This window comes from Fulmarus glacialis, unplaced genomic scaffold (assembly GCF_000690835.1).
Source record: "Fulmarus glacialis isolate BGI_N327 unplaced genomic scaffold, ASM69083v1 scaffold13792, whole genome shotgun sequence".
Lineage (NCBI taxonomy): Eukaryota > Metazoa > Chordata > Aves > Procellariiformes > Procellariidae > Fulmarus > Fulmarus glacialis.
This window is the reverse complement of record NW_009199863.1, coordinates 1-16116: the sequence shown is the minus strand read 5'-3', so window position 1 is coordinate 16116 and position 16116 is coordinate 1. Positions and strand designations below refer to the sequence as shown.

The window sequence follows — 16116 nt, the reverse complement described above, 5'->3', positions numbered from 1 at the left end:
GTAAATTGAAGTACTCTCTGAAGTTTCTCGTTGTTGGATATTTTTGCTCTTTCATTTGATTGTCTTCACTGTGTACACTAAGTGCAGTGCTGGACTGGTGAGTAGCATACTCTTGTGAACTTTGAAAGCAGGTGGATTTCAGAAGAATGGACACGTACTGTAATCTTGAGATGGACTTACGCATCTTTCAAGGACTCAAAAGAATTGAATTGAGAGTTTTTTTTCCTCGATTTACTGTCAGTCTGTTTCATTTCAACAGTTCAGTGTGGCACAACTGATGACCAAGTAATCTCATCGTGTTTTCATCATTTGCAGAAGTCAACTTAAATTTTGAATTTCTTTTGCTTCTAAAATGGAAACACAAAGATGCAGTGCATAGCATCTTGGAACATGGAAAGGAGTTCTTCATAGTATCCCAAATTGTGGGTTCATTACATGCTTGGCTTTAATATTAGCCACTGCTATGGATGAGCTGCAGCAGTGTAGCACAGTATGTAAAGCGAAGTACAGATATCAGCCATTAATTATGTTTCATTTTCTTTCCACAGTTAAGTTGATTTTACAGAATTTATCAGGTCTTCAAAGCAGAAACAGGTAAGCTGCCAAAAGCTTAACACTTCTCACTGACTTGTCACAGGATCATACACGGCCTTTTTTCTCGCAGACTTGTGGCTGGGAACTAGGATATGCTCTCCTGAGTGCATGTGGCTGCTGCAGTTAATACTCTGACTACATGAAAGAGACAACATTTTTGAACGCTGAGAAAACATGTTATTGAACAGAACTGATCACTGGGTAGAGCAACTTGTCAAAGCAGTAAAGTCATCACTGCTGGTGAATTACTTCATTTTCCAGAGACGTAGTTATCCTTTTTCCTTTCTCCTTTTATCATCTAGTATTTTCTGTGTTACGATCACAAGTGTCCTATTCAAAAGTAAACAGGATTTTTTTTTTTTTGTTCCTCAGGACTGGGCAGAGATCTCTGGCATACAGTAACTGTGCCATGAAAGACTTTATGTGTTCTTTAGGTATCGTGGATGGTGAGGAGTGACTTAGGTGGATTTTGTTGCCCTTAGGACAGGGAATATTGATAGACTTGTGCACACGTGCTGGTGGAGTAGCTAACTGTTCTGACTAATCAACTTTCAGTGAATCTTGTTTTAATCTTGTTCTTGTGAACTTGTGGGTTTTTTGATACCTTCTCTCTTGATTGAGACAAGGACATTCATTAAAAAGGCTCTAGCTTCTTAAGTGTTAAGATACTGTAATAGCTGAGTACTAAAGACGTGCTATCATGTGTACCTTTTTGTCTGCAGGTGATTTTTGCTGTGGGTTGAGCTCAGCATGGCTGTAGTCATCCGTTTACAGGGGCTTCCTGTTGTTGCGGGTCCTGCAGATATTCGTCGTTTCTTCTTGGGATTGAATATTCCTGATGGAGGTGTGCATATTATTGGAGGAGAGATTGGGGAGGCTTTTATTATATTTGCAACAGACGAAGATGCACGGCGTGCCATGAGCTGTTCAGGAGGGTTTATCAAGGACTCGCGCATAGAGCTCTTTCTCAGCAGCAAGGCAGAAATGCAGAATACCATAGAAATGAGCCGGAAACGATTTGACCGTGGGGGACGAGAAACTATGTCTGGCTCTAGAAGAACAGGTACTAATGGTTCTGGTGTATCAGGTGTTGGAGACATTCCACGTTTAGTCACGGCTTTTCCAAAAGGAATAAGTAAACCTGGTTATGGTCCACCAAATCATCCGGAGGCTGGTTTCCATACCAATGGCACAAGACGTGCTGATATAGGTATGCCTAAATCAAGCTATCAGTCAAGAAAGGATTCTCATCCATTTAATCCAGATGATCTTTACTTATTTCTACGTGGTATACCTTACTCTGCAACAGAAGATGAAGTACGTGCTTTCCTTTCTGGGATACATGTGGATGGAGTGATTCTGATAAAGCATCGCAATGGTTTAAACAATGGTGATTGCTTGGTAAAATTTGCTACGCCTGGTGATGCCTTAGAAGGACTTAAACGTCATAGACAATACATGGGTCAGAGGTTCATAGAAATAAGCCCATCTACAGAGGAACGGTGGATTGAATATGGTGGGAGGGTAGACATGCCAAATGAAATTGATCACTTTTTGTGCGAAGACCGTTCTCCAAGAAGTTCAGGCTACATGCATTCAAGGAAGCATTCTCATTCAAGATCACCAAGGAGACAAAGAACACGTTCTCGTTCACCTCCCAACCAGGAATATTACATACACTTAAGAAATCTATCTACTAATCTGGAGAAGAGAGATTTAAGAGCTTTTTTCCCTGATCTGGATATATGCAGCAAACAAATCAAGCTTCTAACGGATAAGCATCAGAGGAGGACTAGAGATGCCTTTGTGATGTTAAGGAGTGAGAGAGATTATCAGGCTGCTTTGGAATGTCACAGAAAGGTTCTTCTCAATCGTCCTGTTTACATTTTTCCAATTTCAAGAAAGTCAATGTTGAAAATAATTGATTCTTGTGAGAGGAAAAGATCACAGGACAGAGATCATCCTGGACAGGCCATACCAGAAAAAAGTTATAGGGAAGGTCATTCTGGCCCTAAGATGTGTGTTTATGTAAGGAATTTTCCATTTGATGTGTCAAAAATTGAAGTACAAAAGTTCTTTGCGAGATTTGATATTGATGAAGATGATATTTACTTGCTCTACGATGAAAAAGGAGTAGGGCTGGGAGAAGCATTAGTGAAGTTTAAATCTGAAGAACAAGCCGTGAAAGCAGAAAATTTAAATCGTCGAAGATTCTTGGGAACGGAGGTATTAATAAGACTTATATCTGAAGAGCAGATGCAGAAGTTTGGTGTAACTGTACCATTGTCTGCACCAAATGAAATGCAGAGTCATTCACATCCATATGACAGAGGTGAGCTTTCCCGTCCAGTTGGTTCACCATCTGGGCCACCACAAGGGCCACCCATGCATTCATTTGGTCCTCCTGGGAACTTCAGGCATCCTTCTGAATTTAGGCACCCCCCTGAGGATTTCATGTGCCCTCCTAAGGATTTTAGAGGTCCGCCACCCCTCATGGATTTTGGTGGTGACAGTGAACATTTTGGCAGAGTGGAGTTTGGGAATAATAAAATGGGAAGTTTTCCTGAAGGAAGATTTATGCCGGATCCAAATTTCAGTGGTGGTTCTGAACGTGTTGTTCCTATTAGATTGAAAAATTTACCTTTTAAAGCTACTCCTAATGAGATTCTGGATTTTTTCTATGGCTACAGAGTCATACCAGAGTCAGTTTCTGTACAGTACAACGAACAAGGATTACCTTCGGGTGATGCCATCGTTGCTATGACAAACTATGAGGAAGCTATGGCTGCTATTAATGAACTGAATGATAGGCCAATTGGTCCACGGAAAGTTAAGTTGAGCTTGCTGTAAAGGAGGAAAAGATGCTCTAGAGTAAAACATTCTAGATTTGACAGTATTGATGGTTATTTTCACTTTTTTAATTACCGGAAGATGCAGAAGAAACAGTTCCCATCAACGGTTGTAAATAATACCTAGTTCAGTTGTTTAGCTCTTGGTTGAAATATCTGTATGGTTAAGATATGAGAACTGTACTGTGCCTACTTCTTGAGAAGAGCCCAGAAATTCTGGAGGACATTGAATGTCTCACATCAAGGCATAAAGGCATGGAGTTGTAATGGGGTTTTTTTTAGTTTGCTTTAATTCCATGTCTCATAACTTTGCATCAAATAAAAATGGAACTGCTGGTTGATTGACCATGCAAACGGTTCAAATAGAAGAACTTCAGTTCTAATGCTACTGCATTAGTAGATAGCGCTTCTTACTGAGGTTAGCTTAATAAAATTATAAAATGACTGATTTTTTTTTTTTTTTGTGTAAACTGTTCAGGTTTTGTTGGGTTTCATGTGGTTGCAGGCATTCCTATTAAAAGAAGAAAAAAGAGCTTCCTGTTCACATTAGCTGGCTTTGCAACTTTTTTTAAAATAAAAAAGAAATTGCCATTAAATATGTGTCTTGTATTTAAAACTTGTTAATGATCTCAACTATTATGCTCAGCATACGTGGGTCTTGGTGAGAATGATGCTGGGTGCTTCCTCTGGAAAGGGTGAACTTACTACAGTATGTCAACACAGCAAGGAATATATAGTTTACAAAGACTGCAAAATCTGTATTAATCAGTTGGATAGGCTTTCTTGTTCTCCTCACTCACTGTAGTACCTTGAGGCAGAAAATGAACCTTGGAATTAGATCAAGACTTCAGCCTGAGCTTCTGGAGTGGTCTTTGTTTTATCTCCACGTGCTTGTAATATGAATATTAACTTGCTAATGATGTCTGGATGCATTCCAGGTCAATCTCTGATTAGTTTTAACTAACATCTGTCACTGGCAACTGAGCTGACAACCAACTACGTTATTTTCTTATGTAAGAAAATAAACGCTTATGTCAGTATTTAGAATGCTTTGATTGGTTTGGTACCAGCATGTTTAAATTTTAGGAAGAAATAAAAGCTAGCCTGTTTGAGGAAAACCTGTATCTTGAACAGTCAGGCTTAGGAGGAAGCTTTGGTTGTGTGGATGATGACTTTCTACCATTGTTGACATTGCAACAAGGTAATACTTGGGCTACTAAAGAATTTTATGAAGTTTTAGTCCCCTCTCAAACTAAGACAACAAAGTTGCAACTAGGTGATGAAAACCTGTTTTAACCTTTGCTCAGGCAATACCAAAACATCATAGATTCATAGAGTAGTTGAGATTGGAAGGGACCTGGAGGTCTCTAGTCCAACCCCCTTCTCAAAGCAGTGTCAACTAGAACAGGTTATTCAAGGCCTTATCCATTGGATTTTGAGTATCTCTGAAGATGGAGACTCCACAGCCTCTCTGGGCAGCCTGTTCCAGTGACTCACCCTCACTGGTGGTCAAACCTTAATTACTTTGTTTATGTAAAGTCATCATTGTTACTAAACTTCCAGGTAAACTCTCTTAAGTAGAAGCAACAAAAAATCGAGAAATTTTTTGTTGTTGTTCTATTTTTAAAAGGCCAGTGTAGCTTCATTTCTTCTTATTTGTCTTCTGTTTCAAGTGCTAGGAAAAAAGCATTTTGAATGAGAATGATAATACCAAGTCTGTATATGTAGATTCCTCTGAGCAAAGAAACTTAAATGTGGCCAAATTTTCCAATTCTGAACACTTACATATCTTTTTTTGCTGTCTGGTAGGAATTAGTTTCAGAAGCATACTGTTCTGAATCCTCCTCTGAATTTAAATGGAATTAAAATTAAGAAAAATCCACAACACGTTGGTGCTTTTATTTCATAATTGCTATAAAAAAGATCAAGGAGCCAGAAGACTTGCAGAGAAAAGAAAGATGTGTTATAAGAATCCTCAAAATAAACTTGTCTGACCTAATCATGCTGTTGAAAACTTCGTGATTATTTTTGTAAGCTAATATTGTCTCTACTACTAAGTTTTGCCTCTGTATTATCAGCTGTTTTGTAAATGTGAATGCAAGTAGCTTTTCCAGTTAATCAGCTTTAGATGATTTGTTGGTTTTAAAGTTCTTCTAGCTACTACACAACAGGAGATTTCAAAAACTGAAAATAAATTGGTAAACTTTTTACCATGCTTCTAGAGCAGTGTTGGTACACACACATGAATTCTTGTAATTAAAAAAAGGATTTGGAGACTGGAAGGATAGGGGAATTTATAGGTATTTCTCTGGTTAAGCATGAGATTATCTTTTAGAAAAAGCATTATCTGTTCTCAAGGAAGTTTGAGTAATTGCTGATAAATACCATAAAAGGAAAGTAAACTTTTTCCACCCCCTAGTGAATGCATAAAAAGAGTCACAAAGCTATAACGGCAGAGGTCATAATTAAGGCATTTAAAAATGTTTTTTGTTTGCCTTATAGCTAATTTGTCTTTAATTTAAAGCCACATTAGAGTTTGTGACTACTCTAGGTTACTATATGAAATGTCTGATTGATAGGCCAAAAAAGTGGGTTTTTTAAAGGTCTATGAAGACAAAACCTGTACTTCAAAGTATGCAGAGATGATCTGAAGCAGAGGGAAATTAGGAAAGGATGCCAGTACATCAGTTAAATAATAAGGTTAACAAAGACAGTTGGTTCTCAGTTTATAGCTGTTACCTTGCTAGTATGTTTTGGCTGGCGTTTTGGGTTCCCCCCCCGCAATTGGGATGTGTATGTGTATACATAGGCATTATATTCTGATTCTCCTTGAAGAGGTGGTACAGGTGCATGCTGTGGTGACAGCATTTCCTGATAATAAGGGTTTTATAACTTTAGATATTTAATGTTTGGAGGCACTGTACTTTCAGTATACAAGACACATCAGAGACAGTCTATAATTACATGGCTTGAATTATTGCTCTTCTTTTTTAAGCACCATCCGTGTAGTGAAAGAATAACAAAGGAAATGCTGTGGTGTTGATACAGAATATAGCTAGTTTCCTTAGTACGCTTATTCTGAGGTTGCTTTTGCTACCATTGTCCAAAAAGTATGATTTAAAGGAGAACAGTTTCTGTCATCAAAAACTAGTAATGGTGATCATGTATAGAAGCAGCTTAAGGCATTCAGGAAAGCCATAACATATGACAGTTTGATGAGTACAAGAAGATAATCCATAGTCCCAAAGGGATGGGCCAGCATGTTCAATGGAGTGGCAAAATACTCTTACCAAGAATGGATTCAAGACTGCATCATCTACATGTCCGTGGTCAAAAATATACATGAACAAATGCAGTACTGTCAGTCTTGCAGTCCACGCTTAACGCCATGAGAAGAATCTTTGCAAAACTATCTTTAGGCAATATTTAATTCTGTAATTACATTCTAAATTCCTCCTCTTCTGGCTTTAAAATACATTAATCAGTGACCTTCATCTATAGTTTCGAGGTCACACAATTGCTGTCCAAGATGCAAACTTAAGACATCATATATGCAGGACAAAGTTGCCCAACACTGTATTTCTCCCTTTCTGCAAGTTTTTCTGTAATTCCTATGTGAGGTAGGGGAGGAGAAGGAATTTGAAGCTGCTGAGGATAAGAAAATTCTCTTTCTGTACCCTAACTACTAAGCTTTTAGTGGGAATTAATCTAAGCACTGCTTCCTTTGTTATTCAGAATTCCTTTTTCAAGGCATAGTACAGAAATAATTGGTATTTGCAATGTCTGTATTATACGAAAACCCGGTACAGTCATGAAGTTAACCATCTGTTTTGGATTACACGACTCCATTGAATATGAAATGGTAAAGCGGTGATCATCATAATTCTGATGTTGTGATACTAATATTTATTGAAGTGCCCTACTTGCTGAAATAGATGGGAATTAGTTACCTAGATACTTTTTAAGTTTTGGTCATTAGTATTCTACTCCTTGTCAACAGTAGTTCAATGTCAATAGTATGTAATTCTGGTGTAAAACTATTTTCTGGGTTTAAAACAGAACCCTATATTGTGACATGTTCACGTATGTTCTCATCACATTAATTCTTGGCAAAACCTGTTTTTTCACCTGTCAAAGTAAGTATGCATTGCATACTTTGCATGGACAAAGGCAGCATCAATATTAAAAATGCACTTCCTGGTTTATTTCCTTAACTGAAAGAATATTTGGTTATAACTTAAGATAGTTTTCCCAGTTACAGGTTTAAATTCTAGATTTATACATGTGTTCTTTCTACATTCAGCAGATACCAAAGCTGGAAATTAACAGTATGGTAGCAGCTTTCTGGCAGACAATTGTATGCTATTCAAAATGAACATGCATAACCACCATCTCCAAACAGGATAAGAAATTACACTCAGAATGTGTAATTTCTTGTATGTTTGATAGAATCGGTAACTGAATCAACCAGTTAAAAACATGAAACTTGAACTATATATAGCATGTCAACTAATATAATAAATGTCAACTGTATAAAATATCAACTAGTTTTATTATGAAGGCACTTTTATTTAAAAGCAAAGCAGCATTAAAAGTAGATACTGGGCTAGGTCCTTATTTGTTAATGTTCATTCTGTATGTGTAAAGCAATCAAAAGTCATCTTAGTCAAGCCTGAGGAAAATGAGAATGGAAGGACAATACACCTCACCCTGCCTTCTGCCATCCAAGGTGGGTAACAAAATGTAACAGGATTGTTGCTGTAATCAGTTTCTTGAGTACTACAGTTACTTTAGGGTGTATAAAACCACTTATGACAGGTATAGCTACAGGACTTACTAAATCCAGGAGGTGTAGCTAGAGAATAAGGTAATATATTGGCAAAGGAACAGGCAAACCCTTATGTTCGTAATTGCTTGTCAGCTTAGTGCAGTTTTTGGACACTGTTCATCATGTAAGTTTAAGCAAATGGACTGCAATATAACATCTATGCAAATATAATACAGGATTCTATTTAAATATTTCATTTTCTAGCTACTGAAATTGTCCATTTTCAGCAGATTCTGTTCCATTCTTTGAAACTGATCATTTGTTTCTGGCACTCTACTGTTAGTGGCAATTGTTGCTCCTGTTGGAATTTTAAAAATACACCCTCAGTGAAGTTTTTGATAACACACAAAAGCCTTTATGTAAAGGGAAATCTTTTTTTTCCCCAATCAGAAAAAAAAAGACTCTTAGAACAGTTTTGTTATCTCACTTCCTTAGTAGCATCTAATTCCTCCTCCTCCTCGTCTTCCTCATCTTCATCTTCCTCCTCCTCTTCTTCTTCATCTTTTCTTAGCATACTGCTGGAAATCTGCTAAAACAAAATTCCAACAAAAGTAAATAAAGTGTTTGTTCTCCTGAAAGAAAACAAATTATCTGTTGGCATTTCCAGTCTAAGTACTAGTAGGTTTTTTGTTTAGGGGTACGGGGGAAGTTGTTTATCCCTTAACACTTCAACTTCTAGTAACATGCACAATGCCAACAGAAAGATACATGGCACAGAATATAAATACAGTAATGATTTTTAAAAGCTAAAAAAATCCCCATAGTCCTGAGAACTATTATAGGATAGGGAAAAGTATGCATTGATCGAATTAATGCTAAAAATCAACAGGATGTAAGTCAGTTTTTTTCTGGGTTGGCTGTTGAGACAGCAGGCCGAAGATGAGTATTAAGGCATAATCTTGAAGATAACAAACCTCTTCAGTTAAACGAAAAACTCAACACTATGCTGCTCTAAGCTGTTTTTGAGAATAAATTAGACAAACTTTACTAGAAGAGTCTTGATTCATATATGAACTTCTTTCCCTGCCCATCAGCGCTTGCCCTTCAGAATGATGCTGTAGTCCTTTCTTAGTTCATCAAATGTTAAAAACAAGTGCCAGCTGCCAAGCTTTCATCTCATCTGACAGATTCTGCCATCTATACTTTTTTCTAATGAGGGCTCAATCTAATTCCTATTGAAGATAGATTCTTCATAGAAGATGCAACATTTACAATTTAAAGTAGAATATATGTATTTTTTTTCTTTCCCCATGAGAAAAGAAACATTAAACTCAAAGATAGTTATGCAAGTCATCTGGAATGCTTTTGAATGCAGTTCTCTAAGGGCATCTGCAGCTCTAATTTTGGTTATGTTTTCTGAGTTTTCTCACATACAGCGATATAATAAAACTTCAGTATTGAAGACAAAACTTGCCTTTTTTTTTTTTAAACAACCCCCTATTTTAAAAGTCCTTAAATGCTGGTTATTGAATTGACTTCTGAGATTTCATAATTCACACAGCTATGTATGTAACAAAAGTTTTTTGTGTGTGCATAAAGCAAACTGCAATCACTGAACTAATGAAAGCAGAAAAATCCTTAGTCTTGTTGATGCTCACAAAGTACATAATTTAGCTTGAAGCAAATGCTTGCTTACAAATCTCTGAACATAACAGAAAATGGAGTTAATCATTGGATGAAGCTGGGTTAACTTGAGTCTAAATGCCTAAACCAGCAATCTTTCATTCTGTGAAAGAAGAAAAAGACAATGACACTGATTTGTAGTTGGAGATTAACGAGTGCTGCAGATTGAGCCTGTTAAGGTAGCTTCATTTCAATGGATAGCCTAATTTTCCAAGTTTTTTCTAGTAAGAGCATCTGAAATTCTTAAGCAGAACTTCAATCATATTTCTGAATAAAAGCTCCCCCTTCCCCTTTCCTGAAATAAGAGGTGCTATTTTGGCTTTAAGGCTTTTTTCTGCTCGCTACTTAAGTACCTCTGACCATGCTGTAATTAACTAAATAGTAAATTAAATGTTATCACTGGTGGCGGTGAGGTGGTGGTAAGATGGCTAACTTAAGAACCAAACTGGATTAGAGAAAGGAAAGTGAGAAAGGAAATTAGGAAGTTTAAATCAACGTTATTTTGCCATAAAGCTAGAACATGCCAGTACTTGAAAATTTAATTTTTTAATACTTAATGCTGAAAAAATAATTTAATTTAAAATATTTAATGGAATCTGATAATTTGTTGCTTATCATAAACAATTTTATGTGCAAATGAATTCTCTAAGTTTGCACGTAGGTGATGACTGTCCTTGCTTAAGCTGTTAAGTTGCATGTTTCACTGCATGTGCTACTACAGAAAGCATGGCAATTCTCGCCTCATGTCTTACGCACCGAGCAGGGTTGGAACACCTGGATGCAGACATTTTCAGCCATGGTTAAAATGATACTTTGCTGTCTTAGAGGGCAGGTGCAAAACAGTGGGCTATATTAAATGCATGTGGATAAAACTTGTGTAGCTAAGTTTGATTTAAAATATCTGGAAAAGGTCATTCTCTTCTGCTATAGTTCTGTCCAAAATACAGCATACCAACCTGAATCAGTAAAACAAAATGCGGAAGATAAATTGCCAAGTAAAGTGCAAAACGAAGGGATTTACAAAGGATTGTCGTGAAAACTTAAATAGCTTTTTCAGCACTTGTGTAAAACTAAGTATCTGCAATGGTCATGTTTAAAAAAAGCCCTGAACTGCTGAAGGGGTTTTCTCATAATGGGGAGCCATCCTATGAAAAACAGCTTTCCTGGTGTGTAGAAGTTTTCTCTCCTGATAATATTAATTGCATACAAATGAAAAAAAGCGAGTCTTATTGTTGTGCTGTCAGTGCAGCTTGGGACATTAATTCTAACAGGATTGCCCACTGCTCCTTTCCTTGTGGTTTTATAGTACTGTCTGGTAAATGAAGTCTGGCAGGCAGGATGGAGAAACTAGCATCTCAATTGCTTCAGCTAGTCTGAGCGTGAGTTGAAAACAACGATGAAAGTCAAGGGGGAAGGAGTTGAGGGACAAAAGCATTAAGATGGGCATAAAAATATCAGTGGTCTTTGCAAATTCCTGCTTTTGGTAATTTAGCAGACAGTACTCCTTCCAGAATACTCATTCCAGGAGTAACTGACAGGACATACTTAAATTATCATGTTGCTTGACAAAGCAACATGACATCACGTTAAGGCACCAGAACTTTAAAAGGAGGTGGCTCTTCGTGAATAAATGAATCAACCTCAAGGAGTACTTTAGATTTTTAATATGGAAATAATACAGAAAGGTTGTCCACAGAACCAGAAATAAATTCAAGGATGATATGTGCTAAATCCTCTGAAAGACAAGTATTGTGTTACTGGCACAGTTTATCCCATCTGGTATGCAGTGACTTCCCGCCCCACTCCCTACCTACGGTTAGCGTTTGCCTGCGTGCGTGTGTGTGTGTGTCTGAAAGCCTTTGTATGATTCTGTGAATCGCTTACCATATTATTTGTACTGCTTTAAATGCAAAGTTCCGAAGTACTGCATTATGGTCAGTAAATGATTATTATGTAGCATGAAACTAGACTTGTGAAAACTTTGGGAGTGAAAGATTCACAGAAAGGTAAAACAAGTCACCTGAAGGTTTTTCTGAACGCAGCATTTTTTGCTAGTGAGATGTTTGGTGGGTTCCAGAGATTAGAGCCCTTAGTGTAATTCAAGGTACTGACCCTGATGCAACACACTATTTGCAGAATCAGAAAGGGCAGCGTGTGGGGTGTGCGGAACAAGATGCCTGCCTCTTCTTTACTGCCCTATAGTGACTGCATTAGTAGGGTGTTCCACCCCTTTTTCTGCCATGTGATCCTCCTCTGCAGATACACTGCATAGCCCAGTAAGGTGACATTATTTTGAGTAAAGAGAGTGGATCCATGTACATGTACGTTGGCTAAGGCTCTACTTAAGACATTCTTTTAATACAGTGATCTAGCATTTCATTTTTCTTTCTTACCTGTACTGTCCTCAATGAAGATTTTAAGGAGCCAGTTCTTTGCAGGGGGGACTTTGAATTTGCACGAACTATGTCTAAGCGAGACTGATAGTCTGGTGGATAAAGCGAGCTCCGAAAAACCTGTTCAAATGAAGAAAGCTGTCATTTGGGTGCCATGATACAGCTTGCAAGCTAACAATCACCAAGACTGAAGCTAACGGAAATGCAGCATTGAACAATTAAACCTGCTCTAGAGATATGCAACAACTGTAGTTTGAACTGTAGTCACTTTTAGGTGAAACAACATCCTTGCTCAACCTGAGACATATCAACACACTTACATGGTCAAAGTAAACATTCTTCAAAGATCTGAGGGGATTTACAAGTGGAAAACTGCAATGGTTTCCTACCAACATATGTAGCTGAGTTTCAGGCTAACCTAGAGGTATGAACCCCAGCAACTCCCTTCAGGGTCTCCATTTCTCGGAGACTATTAGCCCCTTCACAAACAAATCCTTGCTGCCAGTCACAGCTGCATCAGAGAAATTTTATCTGAAATGTTCAGATGTGCAGCTCAAGAAAAATTTGGGAAAACTCTAAAATACAGGGGAGACTGTAATAGCCATTTTATTTACAAGTTCTTTCCAATAGCCAAAAAGAGTAAATTGTAAGACTAACAGCCTGATGTTAAAAATAATAAAGCTATTCATGCAAGACTTTATTAATAAAGTCAAGGAAGATGGTACAATTATGGTCAGTCAATATTTTTATGGAAAGTAAATATTGTCCAATTAACAGGAAATTTAAAATGAGATTAGAAATTTGCTTGTGGAAGATAAAGTATTGACTTAAAGGATATTTTTGAATTGGTGCCACATGACATTTTAATTGTGAAACTAGAATAGTACAAAATTGCCATGGCAATAGTTTAAATGAAGTAAAAATACCAAGTAGTCTCAAATATGACTGTCACTGAAGAATCATTATTTTGTATGTCTTGCACTAACTGAATACTGCCATCCTTGGTCCTGAGCTATGTCATGGAAAAAATAAAATTAGGAGTGATAAGATTTACAAAAAAAGACCGAAAATGATGCAACTTTCTTGGCAAGCTGAACACATACACACAACATACATTTCAATGATAGTAAGTTTAAAAGCCCAACATCCAGAAGAACTGCAAGAATGAATAAAGGACTGAAAAACATGTCTTGGGAAAGAGAGACTATAACTCAAAGAGAACAGAAAGGGTGACCTGAAAGGAAGCTATAACTGCCACAAGGCAAAAAAAGCAATTTGGTAACAAATGTCTCTTAATTTTAGAACAGCCTAATAAAAAACAACGACTGAAAGATGAAAACAAGCAAACAAAACTCAGAATAGAAAGAGAGAGATTTTTAATGAAGCAATTAGTCTTTAGAACATCTTATCAGAGCAGTGTAAGATTTTCTCTTACTGTGCATCTTTACAGCGAGATTCACTGCAGAGGTGTTCTTTAAGAACTATGATTAGCTGAGCTTGGAGTGGCAGTTAATTTAGGAAAAGTCTCTTATCTGTATTTTGTGGGAAAGATTAGATTGCCACAGCAGTTCTTCTCTGTTCTTAAAATCTCTTGAGTTTATAAACCTGCATGCTCTTGCTGAAGAAGTGCAAAAAAGGGCTCAGTACACATAAGTTTGTTCTGGGAACCTGAAACATACATCGCATTTTCTGCCTGGGACATGTATAGCCCCCAAAGTGTGAAAACTGTTTTTAAGTAGTAAGTAAATGGAAAAGCAGATCTTAATCACTCTTACCTCTAAATCTTCATTTTCATCAATATTTTGGATATTTTGGTAGGCAGCAGTATATATCTCTAAAGCTTTCCCATGGAATAACATTTCAATAGTTATAAATTCAGAAAATATGTTCTAAAAGCAAATGAAAACAAAGGTTTTCTTAATGCAGTAAAGTACATTTCCACTTCAAATACAAGAAATTACTAAATTCGGTACTTGGTATTTATATGATACAAATAACTGTACGATACCTAGTACTTTTAAGTAGTCAGACCTGAATTTTAGATATGAAACATAAATGCTGGCTGGGCTGTCACTTACACGGCTGTCATTTCATAGTAAATTCTACGTAAACGCTTGAAAAGCAAAGAGGAGGCTCATTAGGAATAAATAAAATGTCATGCTGAAAACTCACTTGATATTCCCTGATATGTATTCGCAAGATGTAGTCAGTAGATTTTTGCTTTATTGATGACAATCTTTTTTAACAGGTTGGGGATAAATTATCTGTAAATTCTAGACATATCTGTAATTTACAGATAATTATGTATTTTATGTAATAAAATATTCTTTATAGATAAAAAAACCACTTAATGATGACATCTTCAGGACTCACACAATCTTTTTCATATTACTCTAACATCAAGTACTGTTTGGTTTGGTTGGGTTTTTCAACCATCTTTCATTTTTTCCTATTTAGTCTGTTTTCCCCCGCTCCCCTAATAAAAGTGTATCTCACTTCAGCAATTTTATAATTAAATTTGAGATAACATAATGCAAGTGTTTTTCAGTCACTATAGTCTTTGGGACTTAAGCCACTTAATGTTTGACATTAAGAGAGAAATGAAAGCTTTGATTACTTGCAGTCACTGAACATTTCGTGCTTTCTGCATCAGTAAAACTTTTAACTGCAGTAACCTACACAAATTTCAGCATGGATAAATATATTATTTACTTATCACTATTTCTGTTAATTTTGCTGATATTAATCCACATATATCATTCCACTTACAAATGCAGCTACCAGTGAAGTAGAATACAGCAACTGTTGGAAGGTGCAGACACTAAACAATTGGATACAGGAAAATTCTGAGTTCAATACACTGTAAGAATAATGAACTGATTTTTTTAATTGCAAAGTTCATGATATTTGGATTATGAAATATTTATGAATACCACAAGATTGATATTTATGTAGGCTTCAGTTAATACTAAATGTTGCTAATCTTGCCAGAGTAAATACAGTAATTTTATTATGCAAGATGAAATGTGATGTCATATATTGAAACGTGAGCACACATACTTTTATGTCCTTTATTTTCTGTTTCTCAAAATTATCAATGGTTTCCTCTAATTGCCGAGTTGTTCGAGTTGCATCCAGTGAAGCTCTCTGCAATTCACTTTCAGCCTGGTAAAGTAACACAAAGGTGAAATTAGTCCTGTATTTGATGCAAAGGTATTTGCTCTAATTGCCATGAAAACATGCAAGTCTGGGTTTTCAAAATACTACACATCCGTGTTACTGTATTTGTAAATTTGTTTGTTGCTTAATAAACAAATAAAGATGCCTTCTACACTGTTGTGACTTTGATCTGAAACATGAAAAATGACTAGCTGCAGCCAGTCAGGAAAGTCCCACTGCCCTAATCAATTTTCTGTAATAATCATCTGCTAATCCCAGTGAGCCAGCCCTGACACTCCGCTGACGATACAGTGAGTGGGTTCAGGGAACTAACCCAGCACAAGCGTTTACCGTTCAGAAAAGTTAAGGTTTTTTTTATGCTGGTGTAAAGGAGAGGGCAGGAGTGCACAGGCCAGAGTGGTGGGTGAGCAGAAAAGATCACTCTTTATTAAGTTAAATCCAGTTGGCAGCCGGTCACGAGTGGTGTTCCCCAGGGCTCAGTTTTGGGGCCAGTCTTGTTCAGTATTTTGTTATCAATGATCTGGATGAGGGGATTGAGTGCTCCCTCAGTAAGTTTGCAGATGACACCAAGTTGGGCAGGAGTGTTGATCTGCTTGAGGGTAGGAAGGCTCCTGGGCAGGGAGGGACAGGCTGGATCGATGGGCCGAGG

General features: G+C 37.0%; 2 protein-coding genes across 2 annotated transcripts; one reads left to right on the top strand and one right to left on the bottom strand.

Annotated features, from left to right (window-relative positions):
• Nucleotides 1-361: 361 nt before the first annotated feature.
• On the top strand, nt 362-4039 carry RBM12B (RNA binding motif protein 12B). Its single transcript, XM_009573392.1, has 2 exons — nt 362-594; nt 1317-4039. Exon 2 carries the CDS (start codon nt 1345-1347, stop codon nt 3442-3444), a length of 2100 nt encoding a protein of 699 aa, XP_009571687.1. The 5' UTR covers nt 362-594; nt 1317-1344; the 3' UTR covers nt 3445-4039.
• Nucleotides 4040-8689: 4650 nt separating this feature from the next.
• Nucleotides 8690-15483, bottom strand: LOC104073567 (protein FAM92A1-like; the record flags this gene model as incomplete). Its single annotated transcript, XM_009573393.1, has 4 exons — nt 8690-8797; nt 12288-12407; nt 14063-14176; nt 15348-15483. Coding segments are annotated over 4 exons (478 nt in total), but the record flags the coding sequence as incomplete, so codon positions are not given.
• Nucleotides 15484-16116: the final 633 nt, after the last annotated feature.